This window comes from Cyrtonyx montezumae, unplaced genomic scaffold (genome assembly GCF_038088225.1).
Source record: "Cyrtonyx montezumae isolate F1298 unplaced genomic scaffold, pur_monq_1.0 scaffold_13, whole genome shotgun sequence".
Lineage (NCBI taxonomy): Eukaryota > Metazoa > Chordata > Aves > Galliformes > Odontophoridae > Cyrtonyx > Cyrtonyx montezumae.
Window position 1 is genome coordinate 22,686,108 of NW_027071859.1, and position 25,690 is coordinate 22,711,797.

The 25,690-nt window shown below is 38.5% G+C and overlaps 1 protein-coding gene across 1 annotated transcript; it reads left to right on the plus strand.

Annotated features, from left to right (window-relative positions):
- On the plus strand, positions 1 to 25,482 carry GFRAL (GDNF family receptor alpha like). Its single transcript, XM_065731146.1, is given in 11 exon segments — positions 1 to 22; positions 2,535 to 2,669; positions 9,264 to 9,422; positions 11,348 to 11,425; positions 11,428 to 11,763; positions 12,457 to 12,513; positions 13,167 to 13,494; positions 16,457 to 16,716; positions 18,739 to 18,834; positions 24,337 to 24,418; positions 25,395 to 25,482. Coding segments are annotated over 11 exon segments (1,641 nt in total).
- Positions 25,483 to 25,690: the final 208 nt, after the last annotated feature.

Here is a 25,690-nt window from a genome sequence, read left to right on the forward strand (position 1 = left end):
ATGGCCGCGCTGCTCTGCCTCGGTAAGTGCGCGGGTTGCGAGGGGATGCGGTGCCGCCAGGAGGCCTCTTCCTCCGGCGAGGCGCTAGGGTGAGCAGACACCTGCAGAGGGCTCGCACCGCTGTTTGATGTCCAGGCCCTGCGGCTTGGACTTCTTCAGCCTGGCACGCTAACGAGTCTGAGCCGGAGGTAAGGCAGAGAAGCACTGATAAGAAGTTGAGCTGGTGAGGAGATCTGCACACGGGATGTTTTTTGTAAATAAGCAGGTACTTGTCTGCTAGTGGGAGAGTGTACAGTGCTGGCAGTGTGGGTAATTACTGACATTTCCCCTTGAATGGATAAAAATAGGAAAATCAACAAGACAGTAGAAAAGGAATTGGTAGAAATGAGTGAGAGACAGGTTTTCCTTTTATTTCTTCTGTCCTCTCTTCCCACGCTGTACATTTTGCATACATGCTGTTCCTACTATCTCTGAACTTCTACTCCACTATTAATAACGTTCTATAGGTAATTCTGCCTAGGTTTTTATTAGGATAAAGTTGTCCTTTATCACGTTTCTAGCCCCTGAAGAAAACTTTTCTCCTTTGTAGCTTGCAATCTTTCTACTCTTGTTGGATAAGAAGTCACAGCTCAAGAAATCTGAGTTTCCTGTTGTTCATTATTATCTAGCAGATAATCATTCTTTAGTTGTCTAAGAAATATTGTAATTCCCCTGTGCTTTAGTTATTAATCTGGAAAATGAAGTTATAATAATGTCTGTTTTCTCCCTTTCCCTTTATATATCAAGTGTTGTTTTTTTTTAAGTACAAAAAGAGGCAACTGTAGAAAATGTCTTCGTGTCAAACTACACATTCTGAAAGTTTTAGCTCAAAGTATCTTATAGATGCCCTCAACTTTCCTAAGAGAAAACCAGTTTTGAATACTCCAAGCCTAAGAGTAAATAAATACAGGGAATGATTAGCATAATGGCTATAAGTCTATATAGTTGTGTTTAAACAGGAGTGTACTGGATTCTAAAATCAAAGGTCAGTCTGCTTTGTGTAGGCTTGGCACTGTATGCCCTCTGTGTGCTGCTGAGGAAATAAAAGATCATAATGTATCATCAGATCTGGAGAATCCCTTTTCTTAGGACTGAATTAGCCTTGGTCACAAATAAGGCCACAGATTGTCTTGCAAAAGCATTTCTTCCATTTTGCAACTATAGTTTCCAGTTGGATTTAAAATATATGAACTTTGAAATAATCTTAAAAAGGGAGCTGCTAACGAGCTGTTTAATTAATCCCTAGACTATTCATTTTTAGCTACAGATATTGAAAAGCTTTCTTAACAGGAGTATTCTGAACAAAGTCTTTGGTACTGTGGATCCTAGTCAAAGGTGTTAACCTGCCATTGCATCAGTATCTAATGTATATTTAAATGCTCATTCAGCAAAGCATTCTTTCTTAAAAAGTTCCTGGGTATGAAATTTTACACTGCCTCATATGTACAAGTCATTTTCATCTGTACGGCACTGTACCATATAGCTATATTTTCTGTCATCTGAATAAACAGTAACTTCACATTTAGAAAGAATTCGTTACAAACAATCCCAGGAATTGCATTTTGTGATAATGAGACAAAAATTATTCCTTTGAGTGGGCCAGTTAGACATTTTTCAGTACAGTCTGCAGAAGTTGTTTCTATTAGACTTCTAGGCTGACTAAGATAAGCAGTCTCTGTGAGTTCTCCAGGCTTAAAATGATTGATCTCACAACCAACTCAGCATAGATCTGGATTATGGACGACTGGGAAAGGATAAGCACTAGCTTCACCCTTTTACAATGGATGAATGTGGCCTCTTCTTTGTGTCTGCAGCACACTAAATGCTATTGTACCTATTAGATATAAAGTATTCAATGTTACTGCATCCTTATCAGTATGTCTCCTGGAAGTGTTCCCTACAATAGGATCATTAAATCAAGCTAAACATCATTTACAGAAAGGGTGGCATCACCCCTAAATAGCATGAGCTCTTTGAGATTAAGAACTATATATTGCTTTCATGATTATGCATTTGCAAAATAAAGTGATTGAATAGTATTGTATTATGAAATAAAATCTATTATCTATCAATTGAACTTTCAGATCACTTTTCTATCTTCTTTTCATAGAAATTTCTGTGTAGTTCACAGCTTCATGAAATTGCAATCAAATAAAGTGATGTGTCCTCTGAATGTTATACTTAACCTTTCCTTCTGTACTTTATTGTGGATTTCAGAACTCCAGTATTTTCTATATATCTGTAGACAGATGTCATATGTAGCTATGGCTAATGCCATAATACTGGGGTAAAAGCAATATGAAATATGCCACGCTGAAACTGAAAATTTTGAAGTTTAAGTTTTCAGCTATAAAACTGAGGAAAATTTTTGTTTTAATAAAAAGTAAATTATTAAATCACTTTATAGATAAAATACAGTAAATTGTATTGTTATAATCTAAGTGCTAGTGAGAAAAGACAATGCCTGTGTTAATCATTATATTCTGTTTTTACAGTGCTGCTCATGTACTTCACGTGTACATCTATTGGACAGAATACTGATTGCCCACACTTCAGTAAGCAATGTATAAATGTGGCAAATGGGTGTGAGAGCGTCTGGACTGTTGTTGAAGATGTCTGCAATACTTCAGGTAATTCTTTATGGTGTATACTTTGCTATTTTGAATTGCCGAGTTGTTGCACTGTCAAAGTGTGCCACAATATTGCTGCGGTAAATGATTGAAACCAGTGAGATTCCAAAGAGCAAATGGTAGCAGCAGACAGTTGATATCTGAAATCCTTGACTCTGGCCAATACTATCTATCATTACTAACAGTGATGATGTCCCCTAAATAAGGTGGTAAATGTAATTTGCAGAACATAAGCAGTGTCAGAGTCAAAGCCAACTCAGCAAATCTAAATTCAGGAGAAACTGTTCTGCTGTAGAATTATGATAAACATTTTCCAACATTTATCTGAAATAAGATTTCAGCCTTTCTTTCTGTAATTCAGTCAGTTTCATATCATAACCAAAACAATGTAGTACCTACTTAGAGTAATTTTTAATATTGTATTACAATAAGAAACAAATAAAGCATTCCTCAGAGAAATTTGTTATATAGGAAGGCATATTGGTGTGGGTTTTTTTCAGTGAATAGTACCTATATGCCTGAGTGATTCACTTCCAGGGAGTGATGGTACACTAAATTGCAGGTTGTGAAATTCACTGATACTCTTTGAATTGTTAAACAGATCAAAGAAAGCCAAAAATCAGCCTCTCTCTGTATTGCACTTCCAGTGTTTGGTACATCGTTTCCATCACTTCCAAGTGAAATATGATTATGTTCTAAGTGGGAAAAGACTGGGCATACATCTGACCTAAGATCCATCTTAATCTCAGTTGTAGAAAATGTTTCTTTTTCCAGAAACCTATTATCTTCTTGAACAAACCATATAAAAGTCCTTGGGCATCAGTCACCACCTCTCCCTTTTTTGAAATCTAAATTTTTATCTAATGTTTTAAAGAGCTCACTATTAAATATTAAGTATTTACATACTAGATAACATGGACATGGAAGGGAGAGAAAGAGTGTCAGTACAGCATGGCAATGTCATTAAGATGAGCTAGTAATGTCTCTTTTGTTTACCAGTAAACATCAAAAGCCTTAATCCACCAAGTGGTACATCTGTACACATAAATAAAATGGGCCAGATACTATTTTCTGGCCCTGAATTCAACTGTCTTAGGACGGCATGGACCCATACAGCTAAATTTTGTGCACTCTCTAAAAACTCTCTCTAAAAACACTGCCTCTCCGGAGTGATTTAGATGATAGAATCACAGAATCACCAAGGTTGAAAAAGACCTTCCAAATAATCCAGTCCAATCATCCACTTAACACCAATATTTTCCCTATAAACCACTTCCCTTAGTTTTGTGAACACCTTCAGGGGTGGTAACGCAACCATCTTCCTGGGCAGCCCATTCTAGTGCCTGACCATTCTATCTAAGTAGTATTTTTTTCCCAGCATCCAACCTGAATCTCCCTTGGCACAGCTTGAAGCCGTTTCCTCTCATCTTATCACTATTCATAATGGAGGAGAGGCTGACCCTCACCTTGCCACAACCTCCTTTTAGGTAGTTGTGAAGAGTTATAAGGTCTCCCTTGAACCTCCTCTTTTCCAGACTTAACAATCCCAGTTCTCTCAGCTGCTTTCCATAAGACTTGTACTCAAGACCTCACAGCTTGGTTGCCCTTATGCTATGTTGTTCATGCTATTCTCACCATGTAGCTGGCTCATTCCACACCAGGTACCACACTAAAATGCATCAGTCTATCAATCTATACACAGTTACTTGCCTGTCACTAGCCTGTGCATTGGTTTTATTCATAGATTCAGCCAAAAGGATTTAGATCTGTAACTGCTGCTTCTAGCAACTTAATTCTCTAGAGTAGGTTCTCAATCACAGGGAATAGCCAAAGTATTTAAATCTCCATGGAAATACTCCTTCTCCTTATATTGACACAGCTTGAACAAAATCAGCCACATCCTGATGCCATGACCTGTTCAGAGCTTCAAATGCAGCAGAGTTCATGAAGTGAATGTCCCTCTGTTTGTCACAACTTCAGAGTGCAGAATTGTGCTTGGTCTGTGTGGGATAGCAGGCAGCAGAGGATAATGTCTGACTTCACACCTGCAGTGTGAGATACTTGAGTGCTCTCACTGTCTGATTTGTTGCAGAGATTTGCACCTCGGTATCCTATCACAGAGTATTTAAAATCATTAGAGCACCAAAATCACCTGAGAGCTCCTTCTTATCGTGTCCAGTTTCAGATACACATCTGCTTTGCACAGAATAGCCAAATAATTTTAAGAACAGACAAAGTAAATGAAAAATACATGATATCCTAATGGCTACAACAGTCCCCAGAGTAACTGGGTTTCAGCTCATGCTCTGTTGAGTTTTTAAATATTTTATGTGCAGTTTCAAAAATTGGTATTTGAAGAAAAGTACTAGAATACACTGTACTTTCAGGATCAAGACAGTGAGCTAAAGATGAACTGTCTAGACCCAAACATCTTCCTCAAATTAGAAGATGAATTTGCATCTTTCACATCACTCACAAAGGCACTAGCACCAAGACTTCTTGAATGTGTACTGTAGCCTTCTTCACACCAAAATGAACCAACATGATCATTTCTCTGGAATTCCCTTTAGATTTGTTGCATGTTCCCATGTCATGCTATTTCCTTCTGTGCTATTCTCCTGTGTACTTATTCGCTGATATTAATGGCATATAACTGAAACAGAGAAACCTTCTGAAAATAAATTCTTCCTGCAATTGCTTTTTTGGTTTTGCATTTGTATATTTTCTTAGGATAATAGCTCTTGGCAAGGACTCTTCAGTACTGCAGAACACTCAAATTATTTCTAGGACAAATTATTCTAAATGTGGTTATTATGTGCCATGACCTCAGAGGTTGTGAACCCAAAGTCAGATACTGATGGTACCTCAAAGAGAGCCCGGTAGAACAGCAGCAGAAAACTCACCAACAGCATTATTTCTGAGAACATTATACTACCTGTCAAGTGTACTTCATGTGTGCAAGAGAAAAATCCTCATTGGGTGATCTGTGTGAATGGAAAAGGTGCCTTCAGTGCTGAGAGTACAAGCATGCTAGTTGGAGACAATAGGTAACAGGGTAAATATTCCTTTTGCTAGGTTCCTTATGAAAACCTAACTACAAATGATCATTATGCTCCTGTTCTGTGTTACGAGTTCAGCAGTTCAGTCACCCAGGAGGTAACCTCCGAGTTAAATGTGCGCACTATCATGACCTCCATCTTTTGCTCTTCAGAGCAGGACTGGAGACACTCAGCCTGAGTGACTCCTTTCTCAGTCACACTGTCCATCACTGCTTCTCTACTACAGCAGCTTATTCAGAATCTCAATTTGCAATCTTTTGAGACCACCCCTTCTTCTATTTTCCTTTCTGTGTCAAGATACTGTGAAAAAAAAAGAGGTATCAAAATTTCTATGAGACAGCTTCCAGGTCAGGATGGAAAAGATTAAAATATTCTTTGATTTTGGAAATTTGGAATCCAAAATTTTTGCTCTGAAGATATAAAAAAAAATTCATCATTGCAGAATGAATGTTTTAATGGTTTGGGTTTTTTTTGCTGTATTTTTTTCTTCTTCTATTTCACTGAAGAAAAAAATTAATTCTGCAATTACTTTTTTAAATGAATTTCCTTTTCTTAGAAAAACAGAATCACTGAAGCTGGAAGGGTTGTCTGGAGATCTGGGCCAAGACCCTTGATCAAGAAAGATTGGTTATAAAAAGTTTTCCAGGAGTGTGTCCAGCTGGATTTATGGATTTATTTCCATCTGGAAATATGAAGCTCCACAACCTTCCTGAGCATCTTCTTCTTCTGTTTGACCACCTCCACAGTGTAAAAAGTTTCTGTCTGATCTTTAAATGGAATTTCTTTCACTTTATTTTGTGCCTCTTGTTCTGAGTACTACTGAGGAGATTGGTCCTGTCTGATTCATCTTCCTCTCATCAGTATTTATATGCATGAATATGTGTGTAATCAGTACACCCCTGAGCTTTGTCTCCTCCCAGCTAAACAATCCCAGCTCTCTCAGACTTCATAGGGCTCCAGTCCTTTCATCATATTTGTGGCACTTTGCAGGACACACTTGAGTATGCCCACGACCCTCCTATATTCAGGAGTCCAGTACTGGGGATACAGTTCTCCAGATGTGGTTCAGCAGTGATAGAGGGGAAAAGCCCCATACTTTCCTCTGCAGTCTCCTGGTGCAATTACCACTGAGATGATTGGAGCGTTGACTGTATAAGAAGAGATATTATCATGCTAGGATTGTAAGCTTCTATTCTGTCACACCTTTATCTTTGCTCACATGTACATAAATTATATGCATATAAATAAATCAGATAATGAAGAATTGCTGCCAAGCATTAGGTCAGAGAACAATTTTTGTAAATGCCTTGGTAGCATGTGTATAAGCTAACATTTATTACCTAGTACTAATGAATGATAAAGCAAAATAATTGAAAACCAGCAATAAAATATTTTCTGCTGTTCGTCACAGCTGAATCAACAGAGTGTACAAACAGACCAGTGCTGATAATAGGTTACTTCTACACAGCTTTCAAGGGGCCAGGCAAGGGATAAATATGATGTACTTCCTGATTCTGTTGCTACTCTTTGTAAGTTCATAGCCCCACAACCTACATCCCACCTCCTGCTGCTGCTGTAATTCAGCATTGTGTTTGTAGGACACAGTGATGGAAGTGTGCTGGTGCCATAACAGTGGATGAGTTAAGTGAGGCTGGGAAACCTGCACTAAATATACTGGGATTTGAATTTCTTTTCTTCTTATCTCTTCCCTACTCCATCCTGGAAGCGTCCTTAATCCTATGAGGAGAATAGTCATTCATTTTGTAAATTAACCACTTTTTACACAAGGTGATCTTTGCTGTTCTTTACAACTGAAATTTGTCTTCCTGAAGTTGTATCCTGAAATTCTCTTATTATCCCTTTCTCATTTCAGAGTAGAATATCCTCCCACCTACCTCAACAGAACTCCATAGTCCCTGTCTTTACTGTTGGAGAGTGTTCTTTGTCCACAACCTTCAGTAGCTCCTATTAGGTTTCCTGAGCTCCTTTGCTACTAGGAAGATAAGGAAATATGAAAGCTAAAGGCCAGGGTCATTTTCTATATCATAGAACCATAGAACCCTAGAATCAGTTGTAGAATCATAGAATCATAATCACAGACTCGTTTGGTTTGAAGGAGACTTAAAGCCCATCCATTTCCAGCTACCTGCCACTCACTAAATACGGCTGCCCAGCGCCCATCCAACCTGTTCACCCCTGTGATGGGGTTTACACTGCTGCTAAAAGTGCAGAAGGCAAGTTGAGATGGGGTGGAGATGCTAAGGCAAGGCAAGGCACCATGACTTTACTGAGACGAGAGATGAAATGGAAGTAGAGCCTTTGGAGCTGTAATCTGTGATAGAATGCAACATCTTCCTGAAGCATTGTACATCTTCATAGATCCTCAAACCCTCCTCAGACAGTGATGGTAAATGAAAAAAGTGCAGTGCAAGCACCATTTGAAAAAGGATTTATGGATAGTAGGATGGGGATGTACACTATGGTGAAGTTAATTTTCATTCCTTCAGGCACTCCTTCCTCTTGAAGGTCATCTCAGCTGCTTTCCACTGCCATTCATGTCAGCAATCTGTAAATGACATTAAAGTTGTAATCACATTACACTTGTCAGCAGCCATGGTGACAGAAGGCTGTGAGTACCATGGTTTTCCTGGCATGCTGCTTGCTGGTGCTGCTCCACTCACCTGGAAAGCAGCAAGGCAGGCAGCCAGGCACCACTGCTGAAAGGGCACAGACAGGAGCCGTAAGCATTTTGTAAGTTTAAGCTGATCTTCATGCTGCCCCATGACCAGTCTGAATCTTGGGAGCCACCTACATGTATGCCATGCCCTACATATGGTGAGATAACTAATATTCACAAAGCAAAGAGAGGGGAATGTGCTGGTCTGGGGAGCTGCGTGCCTGCTTTCACAAGGCAGAATATGGCTTTCACATTATAAAACTTTTAAAAAATATTAATAGTTTCCTATATAACTTTCTTAACCAACTTGAAATTTTTTCAAGCAATAATGAATACATTTGTAAAACTATTTAGTCCATAAAGCAGAGGGCTAACTGACTTATTTTGTCTCATGCTGATGAGTGACCTCAGACCCCAGCTATGCTCCTCCTCTATTCCCCTTCCCTGCAGACATTTGTCACTAAGCTCCAGCACAGTGATGTGTGCTGCCTTACCTCACTGTGAACACGGTCCCTTAAATGAACTCCTCTATGAGCCAAAAGTGCACTAATTCTGTTCAGTTCCTGTCAAAAGTAATCATTTTAACATTTTAGGTACTTCGGAAAACCAAACATAAACAGATGCTCTGGCAGCAGGACAAGCTGAATAAAAGAAGGCAATATTGTACCCACAACTTTATTACATCACTCTGAATATTATTTAAAATTTGTAAATTATGTCAGGTTTTCAAGGAAAACTAGGTTCGAGCTGTCTTCTTGAGGCAAAACATTATTTTTGTGCTTCAATTGAATTGTTTTGTGTAACCATATCCCTTAAAGCGTTTATAAGCATTAACAGCATTATAATTTTAACCGTGAGTTCCAGGTAATAGATGCAAGGCAGAAGATGCTATTGGCTGTAATAGAATCATCCAGGCCCTGGCTGACAAATATCCAGAATTTAAAAACTGTGTCTGCACTACACACGGTCCCTGTAGCATCACAGCAGTATCTGGGAATAGATGCAGCATTGACAAAGGCAAGTACTTAAATGGGAAATTTTAATTGTGAAGATGAAAAATTAAAACATAATTCTGTAACACTCATTTTAACTAGACTCATGTTTCTTTGTGCATTTCTCAGGCTTTATAATTTATTTCCCCAACATTTGTTTTGTTTTGTCTTTTCTATGATATTAACATGCTAGCATGCATATGAAAGCAATGCTTTAAAATAAATAAGACTAGTAGGAGGCAGGTGAGGAATTAAAATGGTTATGCAAACCCTTCCTCCATGCAATGTAAAGCAAGAGTGAAAACACTGTGTGTGCTGAGGGCTCCTCATTGCCTTGGATCTGTGTTACACACATCCAGCCCTTGTGAACAAGAGTGAGAGTGAGTGGCTCACCCCACTGTGTTCTTGTGTCACTGTACTGGAGCCTCTTCATTGCATCTACAGTGTGGGGAACACTGTGACTGCCTTCACAATTAGCTGTAAAATAAAGCTGTACTTAGTACATAGAAAGTTTCCTCTTAAGAATTCCATTGTAATCAAGCGACCCAGCTCCTAATTTATTTTATGTTGTTCTGAGAACTAAAAAATCTGTTTCTATAACTGAGAAATACTTGATGCATGTCAGGCTGGCAGCTCATTACCCAGTGTCATGATTAATAAATCTGACGTGAGAGCAGTAAAATCAGCCAGAGAACAAGAGTAAGCCCTGAGGTTGATTCCCTGCTCTGATTTATTTGATCCATCACTCCCTGATAACATCAATGAGTGTATATCACACACTAGTAGAACATATGTCTTTACTCCAGAGGAAATAACATCCTGACCTGAAACATGAAGATTTGGTAGCTAAAAGATGCTGTTCATGTGATTGGACCAGTTGATTTTGCTTTTAGCAAAAAAATTGTGTGTGGGGGGCAGGGGGGAAGGAGGAGAAGGGGGGGGGGGGACATTTCTCACTCCTCTCCTCTCCTCTCCTCTCCTCTCCTCTCCTCTCCTCTCCTCTCCTCTCCTCTCCTCTCCTCTCCTCTCCTCTCCTCTCCTCTCCTCTCCTCTCCTCTCCTCTCCTCTCCTCTCCTCTCCTCTCCTCTCCTCTCCTCTCCTCTCCTCTCCTCTCCTCTCCTCTCCTCTCCTCTCCTCTCCTCTCCTCTCCTCTCCTCTCCTCTCCTCTCCTCTCCTCTCCTCTCCTCTCCTCTCCTCTCCTCTCCTCTCCTCTCCTCTCCTCTCCTCTCCTCTCCTCTCCTCTCCTCTCCTCTCCTCTCCTCTCCTCTCCTTTCCCTTTCCCTTTCCCTTTCCCTTTCCCTTTCCCTTTCCCTTTCCCTTTCCCTTTCCCTTTCCCTTTCCCTTTCCCTTTCCCTTTCCCTTTCCCTTTCCCTTTCCCTTTCCCTTTCCCTTTCCCTTTCCCTTTCCCTTTCCCTTTCCCTTTCCCTTTCCCCTCCCAATAGAGTGGATGAACCATCCTCTGAAATCACAGAATCACAGTTACAAAGGTTGGAAAAGACCTCCCAGATCATCCAGTCCAACTATCCATTACTGATATTTCCCACTAAACCATGTCCCTCAGTACATCTAAACATTTCTTGAACACATACAATGGGAAATGGGAAATCCTAGTCTCTCTTCACAAACTATACAGTGAATTAAAATTATAATCCATCATATATCCAATCTGTAGGTGGCTAAAATTATGTGATATTAATCTCTTTATGCACTAATTGTCGCTTAAGTGGCTCCTGGCAACTGAATTGTTGAAGTAGATTACACATTATACAGCTACCAGGAATCAAAAAGACATAATACTGTGGAAGGATCTGAAATTATTATGTATATATACATGCAGCTGAATTTAGTAATGTCACAAATGGGACCATTTCATCCATTTTTCTGAAATTCATTCTGAGTTGAAGTTGCAATTTCTATTCAATATCTGTCTTTTTTTACCTATTTGCACAGCGTATTTGGAAAATTCCTCAAGATCAAATGCTGAGCTGAGTTTTAGGCAGCACAGAAAGCCCCAAAACCAAAGACATCAAGATGCATCACTGCGAAACGGTTCTGTCAAGAGGATCTGTACTGCTCTTCAGTGTATAGGAGCTTCCAGCGAGCGTGCCGGGCAGAGGCAGCAAAATGTAGGATGGGCAGACAGGAATGTTTGTTGGCATGGAATCAACTGAGGAAAACAGTGCTAGGAGAATGCAAGTGCTCGGAGCCACTTCAAATGAGATGCCTTAGAACATGGAAGGGAATATTCAGCAATCCCTGTTTGCAATACTCTCAAGGGAACCAAGATTCGGTAGCTAGTGAAAATGATGATGAAGAAGATGATGATGATGGTGATGATCATGATAAAAATCAGGACACTGACACAGGTTGGTGCTATTCCAGGGCTCGGAACTCTTAAACCATTGAAGTTTACCATTGAAAACAGGATAGTTTTAAGAGGCTTATTTAGATACAAATGAAAATATGAAAGCAAAACAACAGCCTGATTGAAAACAGTATTTTCCTTCAATGAGTTAATTCGGTAACTCCTGACCCTAATCAGTCTCTTCTAGCACTATACTATAGCTAAAAAAAAAAAAACAAAAAAAAAAACACATGAAAATAAGTTTTCTAATAAGAAGACTTCTCTGCCTGAATTGACTTTGCATTATGACAAGCCTTCTGAGTTTTAAAAACTGTGTGTATACATTTGAATATATTAAGGCCACTGGCTTTATTGATTCACAATTTAATTTATTTATTCTCAGCACTGATTTTATTCTGTACTGAGCATCTCAAAACTCTCCTTCAGTTCATAGGATGTATAACTATGTACAGAATGCTATCAGTGGCCATTGAGAAACTGTGCTCTCACCCCGAAGTCTATGAATACCTAACAGGGCTTTTGGAGTTTGTTAAAAAGCTAACAGTTCGTGACTGATCACTAAACTGATATATTTTATTCTTGTTTACTTTTACTACCTACACTATTTCAGCAAAACAGACAATCCTTTTAAGCTGAAAACTAAGCTTTATCACCACTACTTATATCTACTTATATCCTTATCTTTTTGTTTTAGACAGTATTAGTATGGAAACAAAATTACAGTGGAGTTTATCAGCCCTCTCCAAGCAAGGTATGAATTTATTTCTGAATCCTAGTAACCCATTTTAGCTTCGTTTTCACATAGTGTGCATTGTATCTCCAGGTTATAACAGTTTTCATTCAAATTACTGAAGAGCAAGGAGTCAGTAGAATCATGAATATTTTAGTTAAATGTCTGGATAGATAAGAATCTAAAATGATAGGTAACAGTCCTGATTCAGTTATATTTATAGAGGCAAAACTTACCCCAATAACCCTTGTAGGGTTGAAATAGCTACATAGTTTTGGAAGGCTTATAGCACAACCTACAAATTCCTGAACTAGATTTAAAAATATCATAATGGAGATGTCAGCAGTTTTAAGTATCCATTAGTCAGTAGCTCCTGCAAGCTATTGAATGCTCTGAAGAAATTTCCATCTTCTGTTTCTCACTTTCTTCTTCCACACTTATCTGGTAGGGTAGGAACCTCCAAGGGGGGTTGCATGTGAGAGCCAAGCAGTGGAAGGATGGAATATGAGGTCTACATAATGGGCTTAAAAGAGGCAATGTTGGAAGAGCTGGCTCAGAGCTTTGGGAAGTGTAACTTGTTAATAGGAATAATGCAGGCAGACAGGGTCGCTACCCCTCATCACTTGAGAAAGGTTTTCATATGACTACATTTTAAAAATCATTATTCTTTTCAGCATATACAGCAAACAGGTCCTGTTTGGATGTGAACATGGAGTGTGTTGAAGATGAAGTATGTAACAAACAGTTGTCCCTGTACCTTAAGGTCTGCTCAGTAAATAAGAAGTGCAACATGGAAGAATGCCAAGCGGCCATGAGGTTCTTCTATCACAATATGCCTTCTGAAGTTGCCCAGATGATGATATTTTGTGATTGCATCCAGCCTGATGAGTCCTGCCACAGAGCCAAAGAGCTTCTTCATGGCAAGCCCTGTGCAGTTACTGCAGCTCCACTACCATCCTGTCTAAGTGTAATTCATATGTGTGAGGAAAATGAATTGTGCAGGTAAGCAGAAAGATTACTTTTCCTAATCCTGCCTAGTTGTGTGCCTGTGAATAATGATTTGATCAAATGATGTTTGTATTTCTCATCTATAGCAAAATGATTTTTGTCACTGTATCTGTATACCATAAAGTATACCCATAAAGTCATACTTTATGGATACAAAGAGCAGAAAATTACCATCTTTAATCTTCGATCTTTAGATCTTAGTTATCAGTTTTAGAACACAGTTTTCACACACCACCTTCCCACCAGGTGCTTTTCACCGGTTTGACTTACTCTTGCATGATAACTATAGGCATCTATAGAACCTCTTCACAAAAAGTGAAACAGAAGGAGCCTTTAAATCATCTTGATTAAGAACTGCATTGAATATTTAAAATATTTAGAGGAATCAGATGTGGCAGAGAACATTTTGCTAGGCTATATATAGCACATTATTAGGTTTGATTAGGATAATTTACCCAATTACCCAGTCAAAAAGTTAGGTTATCTATCCCTTGGCACAGACAACAATTCTTTGAAGTCTAGTCTGAAAAGTGTCTACAAAGCAGCAGGTCCCACTTGGACATCTATCATAGATGTCTGCATTTAATCTGTTAATTCAATAAGTAATCCCTCAAGCAAACCACAAACATTCATTTTCAGACAGGTCTTGGGTCCTCAGTGGCCTTTTATTCTGCCTGTTTCATGACTCTTAACACCATTTTGGCTGGACAAACTATGCTGTGAGGTATTTTCATTACCACTTTCTTCAGACAACACCTGCCAGTCTGCTCCTTTACCCTCTAGCAGTTTACACAAATTACGGAGCAGACTGGGAGAAGTTTGTTTGATTAAAGTAATTACTTCTTCCTCCTTATCACCCTTTGGATACAACCACTGTGCAACTAACTTGGCCCTTCATAAAACTTTCATATTATTCTTTTATTCTCAGATACATTGATATATGAAAAAAAGCTGCCCTGAAACATGCATGGGCCACCAAAGTAATGAAGAGGAACATAGTTTTCAGATTTGATTTTTAGAAAATACACAACAGGATTACCCCATACTCACACTTCTATTTAATTGACCACATTTGTGGATGGTCAATTGGCTCACATTAGTTTTCAGTATACTCACTGATTCCCTTGTGAATTAGACCTCAATTTCACCTCAGAGCTGTGCTTAAATTTACTCTCAGTAAACAAAGCAGGACACCAAGACACTTTCAGTTCAGTGCAGGCTTCACCAAGACACTTTCAGTTCAGTGCAGGCTTCTCAGATTGACGTCAGTGGGAACTGCCCTTTTTTATGTCAGGAAGAATTGGGCTACAAATGTAAGTCTGTGCATGTGCTTGTATATACATGCAATACCATAATTGAGACTTGCTGAATTACCCATTATTTTGGGAGCATTAATGTTTCCTGGCACTGACAATAAGTGGACATAATTAGCAAAATTAGTCTGTGAATTACAGCTAGCCATATCTATAAATCTGAAGGTGAACAAAAATAATTCCATTAGCACAGAGGTGGCATCTGCTTGGAAGCCTTTGCTGGGGTAATGAAAATATTTACAATAATGTCCTAGCTGGACTTATAGCAGTCCAAATTTTTCTATGTGACTTGCTTGGAACTATACAATGTCAATAATAAATTAATAGCCTAATGTTACAATTAATTAAATAATATTTTAAGATATTACAGCATACTATATAACAACAGTTTACCTCTCTTGTCTATTAAGATTTAATGTAAGTGATAAACTGGTTTCTAGTCAATATCTGCAGATTTAACTAATTTTTAATGTCTTTTCTATTATCACACCAAAAGAACTAAATATTTATTTTATTCTACCCTAAGAGCAAATAAACTAAAGTAATTTAGGTTTATAGAGCTGAGAAACAAGTTAATTCCTCACATAACTTCTCTTCATTGTCAATTAATTATTGAGGGCAAATATTTGCAATGAAATTCCTTCTGCAGATCCTTGGACATTTTCTATATTGTTAGCATTCTATCTGGAATTCTTGGCAGGTTGGTTAGTTGGCTTTTAGCACTGTAGGCAGATTATTTCATTTCATTTAAATTCAATATCCATTCCTCTTATGCTGCCCAGCAAGCTTATTCCCTAGAAAGATGCCTCTTTTTTTATGGTGGTGATTTGTGTAATTTCTCCACACACATTTCTTCCCTGACGGTCTGGGACTGTTGGCATTTACAATGATTTTTGCTGGACCCTTGGAAAGTCTACACAGGTGCTGATGTGGAGTACAGCTAATTTTTTTTTTTTCAAAAAACTTTTTGATTAATCGCTGAATAACAGAATTGGTGTTAGAAGGGACCTCCAGAGATTATCGAGTCCAACCCCCTGCCAAAGCAGCTCCCTAGCCCAGGTTGCACAGGTAGGCATCCAGGTGGGTCTTGAATGTCTCCAGAGAAGGAGACTCCACCACCTCTCTGTGCAGCTGTGCCACTGCTCCGTCACTGCACTGGGAAGAAGTTCCCACACACATTTCTGCAGAAATTCCTATGCCTCAGTTTGTGGCCATTTCCCCTCATCCTATCACCACACACTGCTGAGAATAGTCCAGCCTTGTCCCTTTGCCTCCTGCTCCTTAGATATTTGTATTCGTGAATCAGATCCCCTCTGAGTCTTTTCTCAAGGCTGAACAGACCCAGGTCTCTCAGCCCTTCCTCATAAGGGAGGTGTTCCATACCCTTTCTTATCTTTGTGGCCCTCTGCTGGACTCTTTCAAGGAGATCCCTGTCTTAATACTGTTATTTCAAGTTACAGTTTTGCAGTTCCACTGTAACCAACAAGTTGCAAATCAGAGCAGAATCTATGCCAGCTACTGCGTAATGTTTTGATGTTTATGGCACTTTGAGAATACGCTCTCTTTTTATGATCATCCTTAACTAACTTTCTGTGAAATCACTGTTTCAAAACCATCATTGTACACTTCTTTGTTTCTATCAGGAAAAAATACAAAAGTTTTTGGGCCAAGTGTTGGAGACATGTGACAAAAAAATGCTACGAAGACGAAGCTTGTCTTGAAACTTTAATAAAAGATGACCTGCCCTGTTCTGCAAACGCTGATTGCAAAGCAGCCTACATCAACAATTGGGGCACAATGCTGCGTGTGGAGTGCACCTGTCAGAATTCACCTCTGGCAGAACAGTCACTGTGCAAGCTCTTCCATCACATGCTTCACAGCACATCCTGCTTCAGTCAGCTACGTGAGTAACACATGATTCTTTAAAGAATAATCAATTTAAAATTTTAAATTAAAATCCTAACTTGCAGCAAATCTTTACCGTATCTCTGCTGTAATACCATGGATTTCACCAAGATTTATATCTGTAGGTTCATAATCCAAATTGAAACACAAATTGCATGTGCAAGTTGTTTTCTCTGGTTGCGGGAAATATTATATACTAGTAATATATTGGCTACAAATCTCACTACATTAATTTTCTGTCTAGAATAACAATAAAAGAACAATTTATGGGGGTGTACAATACTATGCAGATTAGAAAAGTTGCAGAGCCTGTCATTGACTAGAACAATCAATATGGTATCTATTGGAACATGCAACATAATGTTTTTATGTTTTTCTTTATTTCCTTTTCTTCTTGAAGTCTCTATGCTAGCCTAGTTGAAACACTAAGTAGGCTAACACATATTTAGGAAACGATTTAGTAAATGTTAACCTTACAAATGATTGGTATCTTAGGTACAGTTTAAACTGTTAACTATAGTTAACTGTGTTGTGAAGCTTTATAAAAAGAATTAACGATCTGCTACCTTCATGTGGTTTTTTAACAGTAATGAGAAAGAATACAAAACTAAACTGAGAGTTCTCTAGCTTTAACTTCTGAGCACAGATCTTGTTTGTATTAGAAGCTGGGACACAGAAGGCAATGCAGTAACTTCTGCTTTTTTTCAGGAGAGGAATTTAATTGTTTTTTTTTCTATAGAGTGGTACAGGATGAAGCAGGCCTGTGTAGACAGTGTGAGCTAAATGTAAAATTCCCTGCTAAGACTTTCTTTAGGACTGAATCATTAAGCAATGAATGGCAATCAGGCAAGAGAATAACAGTTTTTGTACGGGTCAGGAGAGTGCTTCTGAAGCAAATCCCCTGTTCGTCCTCATGTACTGTGCTGTGGGTCACGTCCCCGAGTGGTTCAGGAGAAGATGAACTGGAGTCCTGCAGCATGAAAGTGAAACTGAATGTTCTCCTACTACATCAGCTCCCAGCCATGCCACCCTCTCCACAAATCCACATAATGTGGCACTCATACCTATTACCCCAGCTTGCTAATACTTCTATATGTAATTATATATTCACAAGCTAGCCTGGGAGAAATAATCATCTACAGAGATTTCAATGAAAAGAAATGATTATGTCATAGTTCCGTCTGATGGACTTCTAAAAACATATTAACTGCATACATGCACTTCACTGAATGAGTTAGTCACTTTTTTAGTTTAGGCAACCCCCCAGAATTGCTACTGATACAGTATAATTTTTTCCTGACTCTCAAAATGCATCTAGAAACTAAAGCAATTGCAGAAGCACTGCCCTTAAGCTTAGACCATCAATACTGAAATCAGTCTGAGAAAAGTTTAAAACCAAAATACCAGCTGCTCTGACAAAGTAATACCATAACACCGTTAGATTTGAGACTGTGCTGCCAATGAGTTTCCTGATGAACATTATTTGTTTCTCTGCTCTATGGCTGCATCTAATGGTCCAAACTAACCCTGTTAGTTGCTCTTTACATAGCAAGAAAAAAGATGACTGCCATCTTAGGATAATCAAACAATTGCTTATCAGGTTTTACCATTCACTGAAGCAGTCTCAGGATAAAAGTATTTTTGTGTGTTGGGAACTTTCTTAACCTAACTGGGATTAAAGAACAGAAGCCTGCTTGTTCCTGTGGTGCAATGAAGTTCCTGCTGGTCAATCAAAACCATACTGGGGATCCAAAGCCTTTGGCTAAGCAAAGGATTGGCACCTACTGGACAGAATGTTTGCACAGTGCTGTGAACCCTGCTTTTGTTGTGGGTGGTTTTCATTTTGTTGCTTGTTTGTTTGTTCTTCCAAGAATTTGTTACTGAGTATCAGTAAACAAATTTTTTATATAGCTGCCTTTCTAAAATCTGAAGCTCTTATCAAAACACCAAATAATAATCCTTGTTTACATTATTATTTAAAAATAATAATTTCAAACTGATATGCGCTTCCAATCTTCAGGTCATATTTCAGTTAAGAAAACTTTTCATTGGCTGAATACAGAAATACCAGGAAAAAAGCTTTCCAGAACACAGCTGCATTCATCTTCAATTAATGGTAAGTTTGAGCAAATCACTTCACGATTTTAAGAGAAGCACTACTGAAATTTTCCTTGTGTTATAGAGAAGACAAAGGATTAGCTCCCTTGGGTGGGTTCAGGAAAGTGAGTTCTACCTGTTCCATCCTCATTCAACATTATATGGAAAAATCTTTCTACTTTCTTTCCTTATCTATGAGATAAATATAAGATAGATAACCAGTTAATAAAGGTAATGAGACTGCACCAATTACTGCCATAAGTGGTTTTGAAATGGATAGCTCACAATCACTGTATTATAGCTGGGGACAATTAAGCCATTATGCCCACCACAGCCTGACTCTCCATACAGACATTACAAAGCAGTAGAATCATAGAATATCTTAAGTTGAAAAGGATCCATAAGGATCATCAAGTCCAACTCTTACGGAATCAGTAGTAGTCATAATGTGTAATATAAATGGTTAGCTTTGGTGTCATGCCTTCTTCTCTCCTAGCCCTCTCTACTTTTTGTGCCATACTAGTTACAGTGAAATTAGAAAGACATGGTAGGTGATCTGAGAATGGAGTTGTGTTACACTCCATCAGCTATTATCTTCTTGTGCAACAGCAGGGCCTGCAATTGTGGATCATGATATCTCATGGGTTGAAAAGCAGCACCTGCTTTATTTTCTATGCATTCACAGTAAGCGACATAAAGGATATTGGCTTAATAAACACATGTTCTCATAGCTGAGGGAATATTAATTTTATATTTTATTTCGAAGGACTCAATTACAGAGTAAGAATACTAAAAAGCCTAATGCACAAATATTGACTGAGAAAGACTTGCTCTACCTTGCATAGGGCAGATTGCAATACTCTAGGTATTACTACAAATTAGTTCCTCAGTTACAAGAAATGTCCACACTGAACACCTTTAGCAGTGAAAAAATAATTCAAGCTCTGCATACAGTACAAAATATTCCATCAAGTCCACCCCTCAGCTTTTGCTGAAGTGGCCAGCCTGGATTCCTGAGATCATGAATAACTGAGCATTCCACCGTAATTTTAGCACACAAACTTTGTTCTACCCTGCAAGTGTTGGCTTCTTTTTTTCCAACTACAGAGGGAGCCTGAATCTCTGGCTGGCTGGAACTAGACTTTAGTGGTTAAATAATGAAAGTTGTAATGTAAGAAATCCTGCTGTAAGTGATAAAAAGTAAAATGTGAGCTATTTTACCCCAGTGACCAGATCTAACTGCAGACCCTTTCAGTGGGTAGAATGCAATATGCATTTCCCTCAAAGATTTAGATAAATGTTTGAAAAAAGCAGGCTGCGCCCAGTCAATTCTGCTCCCACTGAAATATGAATACTTTCCAAAAACCCATCCTTGAACTCTAACAGAATTTTGGATGGCCTTAGAAAAATAAGAAGAATGCTGACCAACCTAAAAGAGAAAATAAAATATTCCCCCTATTGGAGCTGTCATGTGCACTAGCTGGAAATTCTCTAAACTATATACGTCTCATAGGAAGCCAGGTCAAGGAGAAGAATCTGATTTCAGGATATCTACCTGATGATAAAAACCATATTGCAAATTATTTCATAAATTCCACTGCCAAAACTCGATCCTAGTATCCTGGATGTATATGCTAGTAAATGTGTATTACTTTGGCTGCAAAGGGAGTTATCATCTTTGCAAAGTATTTATCTTTATTGAAATCAAAGCCCAAGAAGAATCCCACAGTGCATATGCAAAATGGTTAAGTTGTCAAATATGGCCTTTTGAGTGTCCGAAGATATTTAAGGATATTTGCTGAACTCAGAATGCTGGAGATAACACTTGCCTATGTGTTGTCCCTGCCTCATAATCTCAGAAGAGTTCTTAACTTATCTTGCATAAAATACAAAGATCTTTCACAAATTCAAGTTAACGTCTGTCTGCAGATGAGCAATCTAAGAAAGAAACTCGGTGTTTCTTCAACTGTCTCTTAATTCTTTGTCTCAAAAAACAGTTCAAAAAAACTTTTCTGTTTTTACACAGTAGTACTGCACATCCTCAGATAATTGAATAAAGTTTAATAAAAGGAGTGCTTCCTAATAAGTAATAAATAAAAGCATGTATTCCAACATATGTACGAATGAATATGACCCTCTTCATTGGGAAGACTATTCTGTCAGATTTTGTGTAAGCAAAGATGCTTTGGTGTGAATGCAGTAGTCAGATACCTTGGGTCCAAAGGAGTTCATATGCACAACTCCACAATCAAGAGCTAGCCACTTGCTGTGGACACGATGACCCTTAGTGATGGTACAGATGTACATTTCTAGCCTGCAATAAAACTCAACTTATTCCATCTCTCACTGAGAGAAGGAGAATAGTATGTACAAAATGTTGCTGCAGTGAAGCTGCTACATAATGCAGTGGTAATAGCGAAGTTTTACAGCCTGACACGGCGTATCTCAAAGACTTTAGCCTACTAAATAAAGTTCTGATGCTTGAAAACAAGATTAGTTATCTAAAGTACTTTGGCAACCACTGGCCCAGGTGGCAGAAAAGTGAAGACAGAGGTCTCCCTTGCTATTGTGGAAGGGCTCTGTTTAGCTCGGTGAGATCAGCCACACAAGAAACTGGCTTGTGCCAGGAACACTGAACCACAAGCTATTTCAAAAAGAAAGCGTAAAAGATAAAGTCCTCTGCCTCTTGCCCTTTGGTTTGCCATGTAAAAACAGGACTGTTTAAAAGTCCTGAAAGTATTTTCACTCACTCACATACCCAGGAGGATACATGAGAACCTGTGGGTTGATGTGTCCCAGTTAACACAGTGTGATGTAGGCAGAGACATGATCATCTTCAAAGTTGATGAGACTTTTCCTGGAGGTGTGAGGCCAGAATTTTATGTCATTGTACAAAAAACAAGTGACAAACTAAACAAAAGCTCTCCAAACTTCAAAAAATGCTGTTATTGCCTGTGTAGTCATCCACTTTCAGCCTGCTTTTGACTTCATCCTATGCAAATCATCTCCATGATTTTACAGATTCAAATAATTTAAAAGATTGCTTCCTACACTTTAATTTGAAAAATGAATCATGCATGATGATAAGCATTCACTTTCATCAGTGTAGCGCTTTGGAGCTGAAGCATTTTTTGAATGAAAGAAAAAGCTAGGAATACACAACTCTTCTCTGAAATTGGGCATGACCCAAGACTCTTGGAATTAATCTTATTTTCCTCCTAAATTGTAGAGTTATCAGATAATTTCTGCTGAGTAGTTTTGCTGTGCCGAGAATCTAGATAAACATGTAATTGGCAGGGTTTATCTATAATTATGCTGGCTGCTGTGGGAACTGAGATTAGTTCCTCTCCAGCAAGTTTAATTTGTAAGGAATGAAACGTTGTCAATCTCATTGTTTTATAAATGTAAAAAAAGCCTGTGACAGCCTGCAGTTAGCCAAGAAAGCTTGGTGCACAAGCCAGAGTTAATTTGTCTAACGAATCTTCACAGTCCTCTCACTACATATACAGGTAGATTTACACAGGAGACTAATCCTGCTAATTGTTTCAGCTGCTGAGCCCACAGCTGTCCTTTACCAGACTTTGTCACTGCAAATGTCTGTATGTCTATATAGGCAGGGCCAGCTAGCACTTCAGCTGTTGTGTTCCTGAGGTTTGCAGCTCATTCAAGGAAGACATTTGTCCAAAAGCAACATCAGCTTTCCTGTAGACTTGTCCCTAAGCTGCTCTACCAAGTTCTCACGAGCATGAGACAGCTTCATAGGGTGGTACAGTTCAGTGCCTTGCACCATAGCAATGGGAACATCTTCTCTCCACTTGTGTCTTTTCACTCCCTCCAGGACTGAGACAAAAACATCTCAGTTGCTTTCCACTGCACTGTTTCTGTAAAGACATCATGTGTGCCTTTCAGTCTAAGCAAGGCACACAGATATTTGCATCCCTTTCTCCATCCAGTCAGAGAACTCAGACAGGATCCATTCTTTTGTACCCCAAGTCAGATGAAGAGAAGCACTAAAACAGACAGCTGCTTCTTAGGACCCAGTCATGATGTGACCTATGTACGCTGCATTTTTTATTTGCCATCCTGCTAAGAGTAGGAAAGTGTTTGAACTTTTAATCATGTTTTTAATCATTGTGATATCTGCTATCCAGTGAAATGTGAACAGCATGAGAGCTATGGTTGTTTACGGACCTGTAACTACAAATGGGCTTACTTTCAGTCAGTGCTTTTATTGTTTGTTTAGGGCAGTGGTTTTTAATACTTAAGTCACTGCTAAGATCATATTCAAATGAGAAAAGTGGGATCATAAAGACTGCCATGTCACACAGGAATTTACACATGTATTCTGAGTTTTCACGGATGGGATTTGGGAGGAACAAAGCCAAAATTTCATATCTATATTTCTTAACTCCCCCAGCAGTATTTCGAATTTTGAGAACTGGACAGATTAATAGTGAAAATTAATATAAAACATTCCTTGTATTTTTATACAAGCAGGATGCCTATCAAGAAACAGACACCCTACAACCCTTTTGAGGGAAGATAAATAGGCACATTCAAGTATTTCGAAAACAAAGAATATATAAAAAGAAAATATAAAATGAAGAATTATCTTTTCAGCCACAAAACTGTGCCCTCTCCCAGCTTTACAAATTCCCACGCTTCTCACAAGGCAGGGGAAAATATATGGCTTTTAGCATGAGCTCATCATCAACATCTTGCAACAGGCAAGTAGAAGGATCTCATTTTTATTCCTGTGGCTCTAGATTTGGGTTCTTTTGTTGTGGAAACCTCTGCACATCTTGACGGCACGTTCTGGGCTTATGTTTCCTACTGAATCAAACATTTTTCCTTCAGAATATTTGATCAAAGGTGATACATTCTCTCCACCAGGAAAAAAAAAAAACAAGTTTTCCCTCATTTGGAAAACAAAAGTTGAAACAATTCCCAGTTTTTCAACAGTTGGAATTTTTAGCACATAAGCTGCATAAGTGACTTCTTGGTGAGAAGCCTAAGAGAAAGAGGAAACTCCATGGGCATGGAGCCCAGAAACACAAAGTTAGATCCCATTTTACATTAATTTGATTTTAGACTGAGTATTGCTTCACACTGCAATTATGGTAATATGTGAAAAAGTAAAAGAGGCCAAGCAGATATTTAAGAGCCAGATCTCCTCCAATACACCGAATAAAACTGACATCTTAAAATCAACAGGGAAAATACTCCAAAACACAAATCAGAGTAACAAGCTGTTGCAGTTTCCCTGGGGTAGAGTAAAAAGCAGTGTTACACATGTGAAGTGCTATCGGAGCTGGTATTTACTAGCAGTCTGAAAATAATTTTGCACCAGCTGGTGAAGGAGAAGTAATTCCCACCATTGGCATACCACCTCCATTTAATTACCGGCGTCAGAACTCATTGCTAATTTAGAGTGCAAATGTATGTATTCCAACTCAGATCCCAAACCTGATTCTTGTCACTGAAGAATGTTTCTTGTCTGCTTTCTGGTTTTGGCTTGTAGGTGAAACAGTCTACATTATTGCCTATTCCTCCTGCATAGTTCTCATCCTAGGAATAGTCCTGTTGACTCTCCTAAAGATCAGGTAATTTGATAGGAGCATTAATCTTCGGTTCTAGGAAATTGGAAAAGCAGAAAATAAAATGTTTAGATTTAGTTGAGTGTTGGCAGTGTGGTTGTCTTCAAAAACAGTCCAGCATGTCCCAGTGACAGAAAGAACTGACATTGCGGGTGTCAGAGGGAAGATGTGAAATACGATGCATATCTACAATGTCCTCCATTCATACAGAGATCTCAGGCTTTAGGAGGTTTCATTTCCTGGCCCATGGCAGGGGAAGGTGAAATCTGAATTCAAAAATTCTGCAAGGCTACCTTCCTAGCCCTGGAGCAGGCAGAGGAAGTGCAAAAAGGAAATGAGAATATTCAGCGTTATAATGTATTTAGAAACAGAACCGTGAATGCTGCTATTGTAGTTAATATTCTTGCCAAATACCATTTTTTCGCTGATAGGATTCTGTAAACATTCCCACACACAGTATGAAAAGCTGCCCATATGCCAGTGCTTGGTAAGAAAACAGAAATGTGCATTCACTTAATCAAATGAACATGGCCTTTTCTTAAATGATACATTTTCTTGGACCAAATTAAATGGCCAGATTTCAAGAATTACACTGTCAGATGATAGGTAACAGAACATGATGTAGCAGGAGCTATATATAGTGGGAGGGATATTGAGTCGAATTTCATTATTAAATTCAGAGGCAGATCAAAGAGGAATCGTGCAGAAAAATGCGAAAGGCAATTCAAGGATATATGGGCATAGAGGCCTTCTCTTTAGGTTTGCAGTTACAGGAATATCAGCATATAAATAAAACTGAGATTTAAAGAATACAGGGGATGGAAGAAAGAACAGCACATTAATAATGGTGAAGGGAATTACTTTATACCACAGAGTTCATCATGAAAAGAGGGGAATTTTGCCACTGATTTCAATTAAGGCAAAGTTCAAACCAAAAACTGTATAGTTTATAGCTGAATACATGCGCATTCTTTGTTTTCAGAGCCTGCAGAACAAAACATGAGTCAAGAAGTCCCTCGCCAGATCATTCTTCTGAAACATTTATGGTCCATTATAAAAGTCACAGATGAACTACTTTGTTGCTTATGCTTTTTAAGGCTATTCATGAAAGCCAGCCTGTTGTACATATGCGGTAATAAAATATATATTAGAAAACTTACCGTAAATTATGGAATTTTGTAGTTGCATATACAGAAGATTTTTCTACTTATTAACACATTAAAACCTTCACATGCTTATAAATATATATATATATTTGCACAGATTCTCAGATCTGTC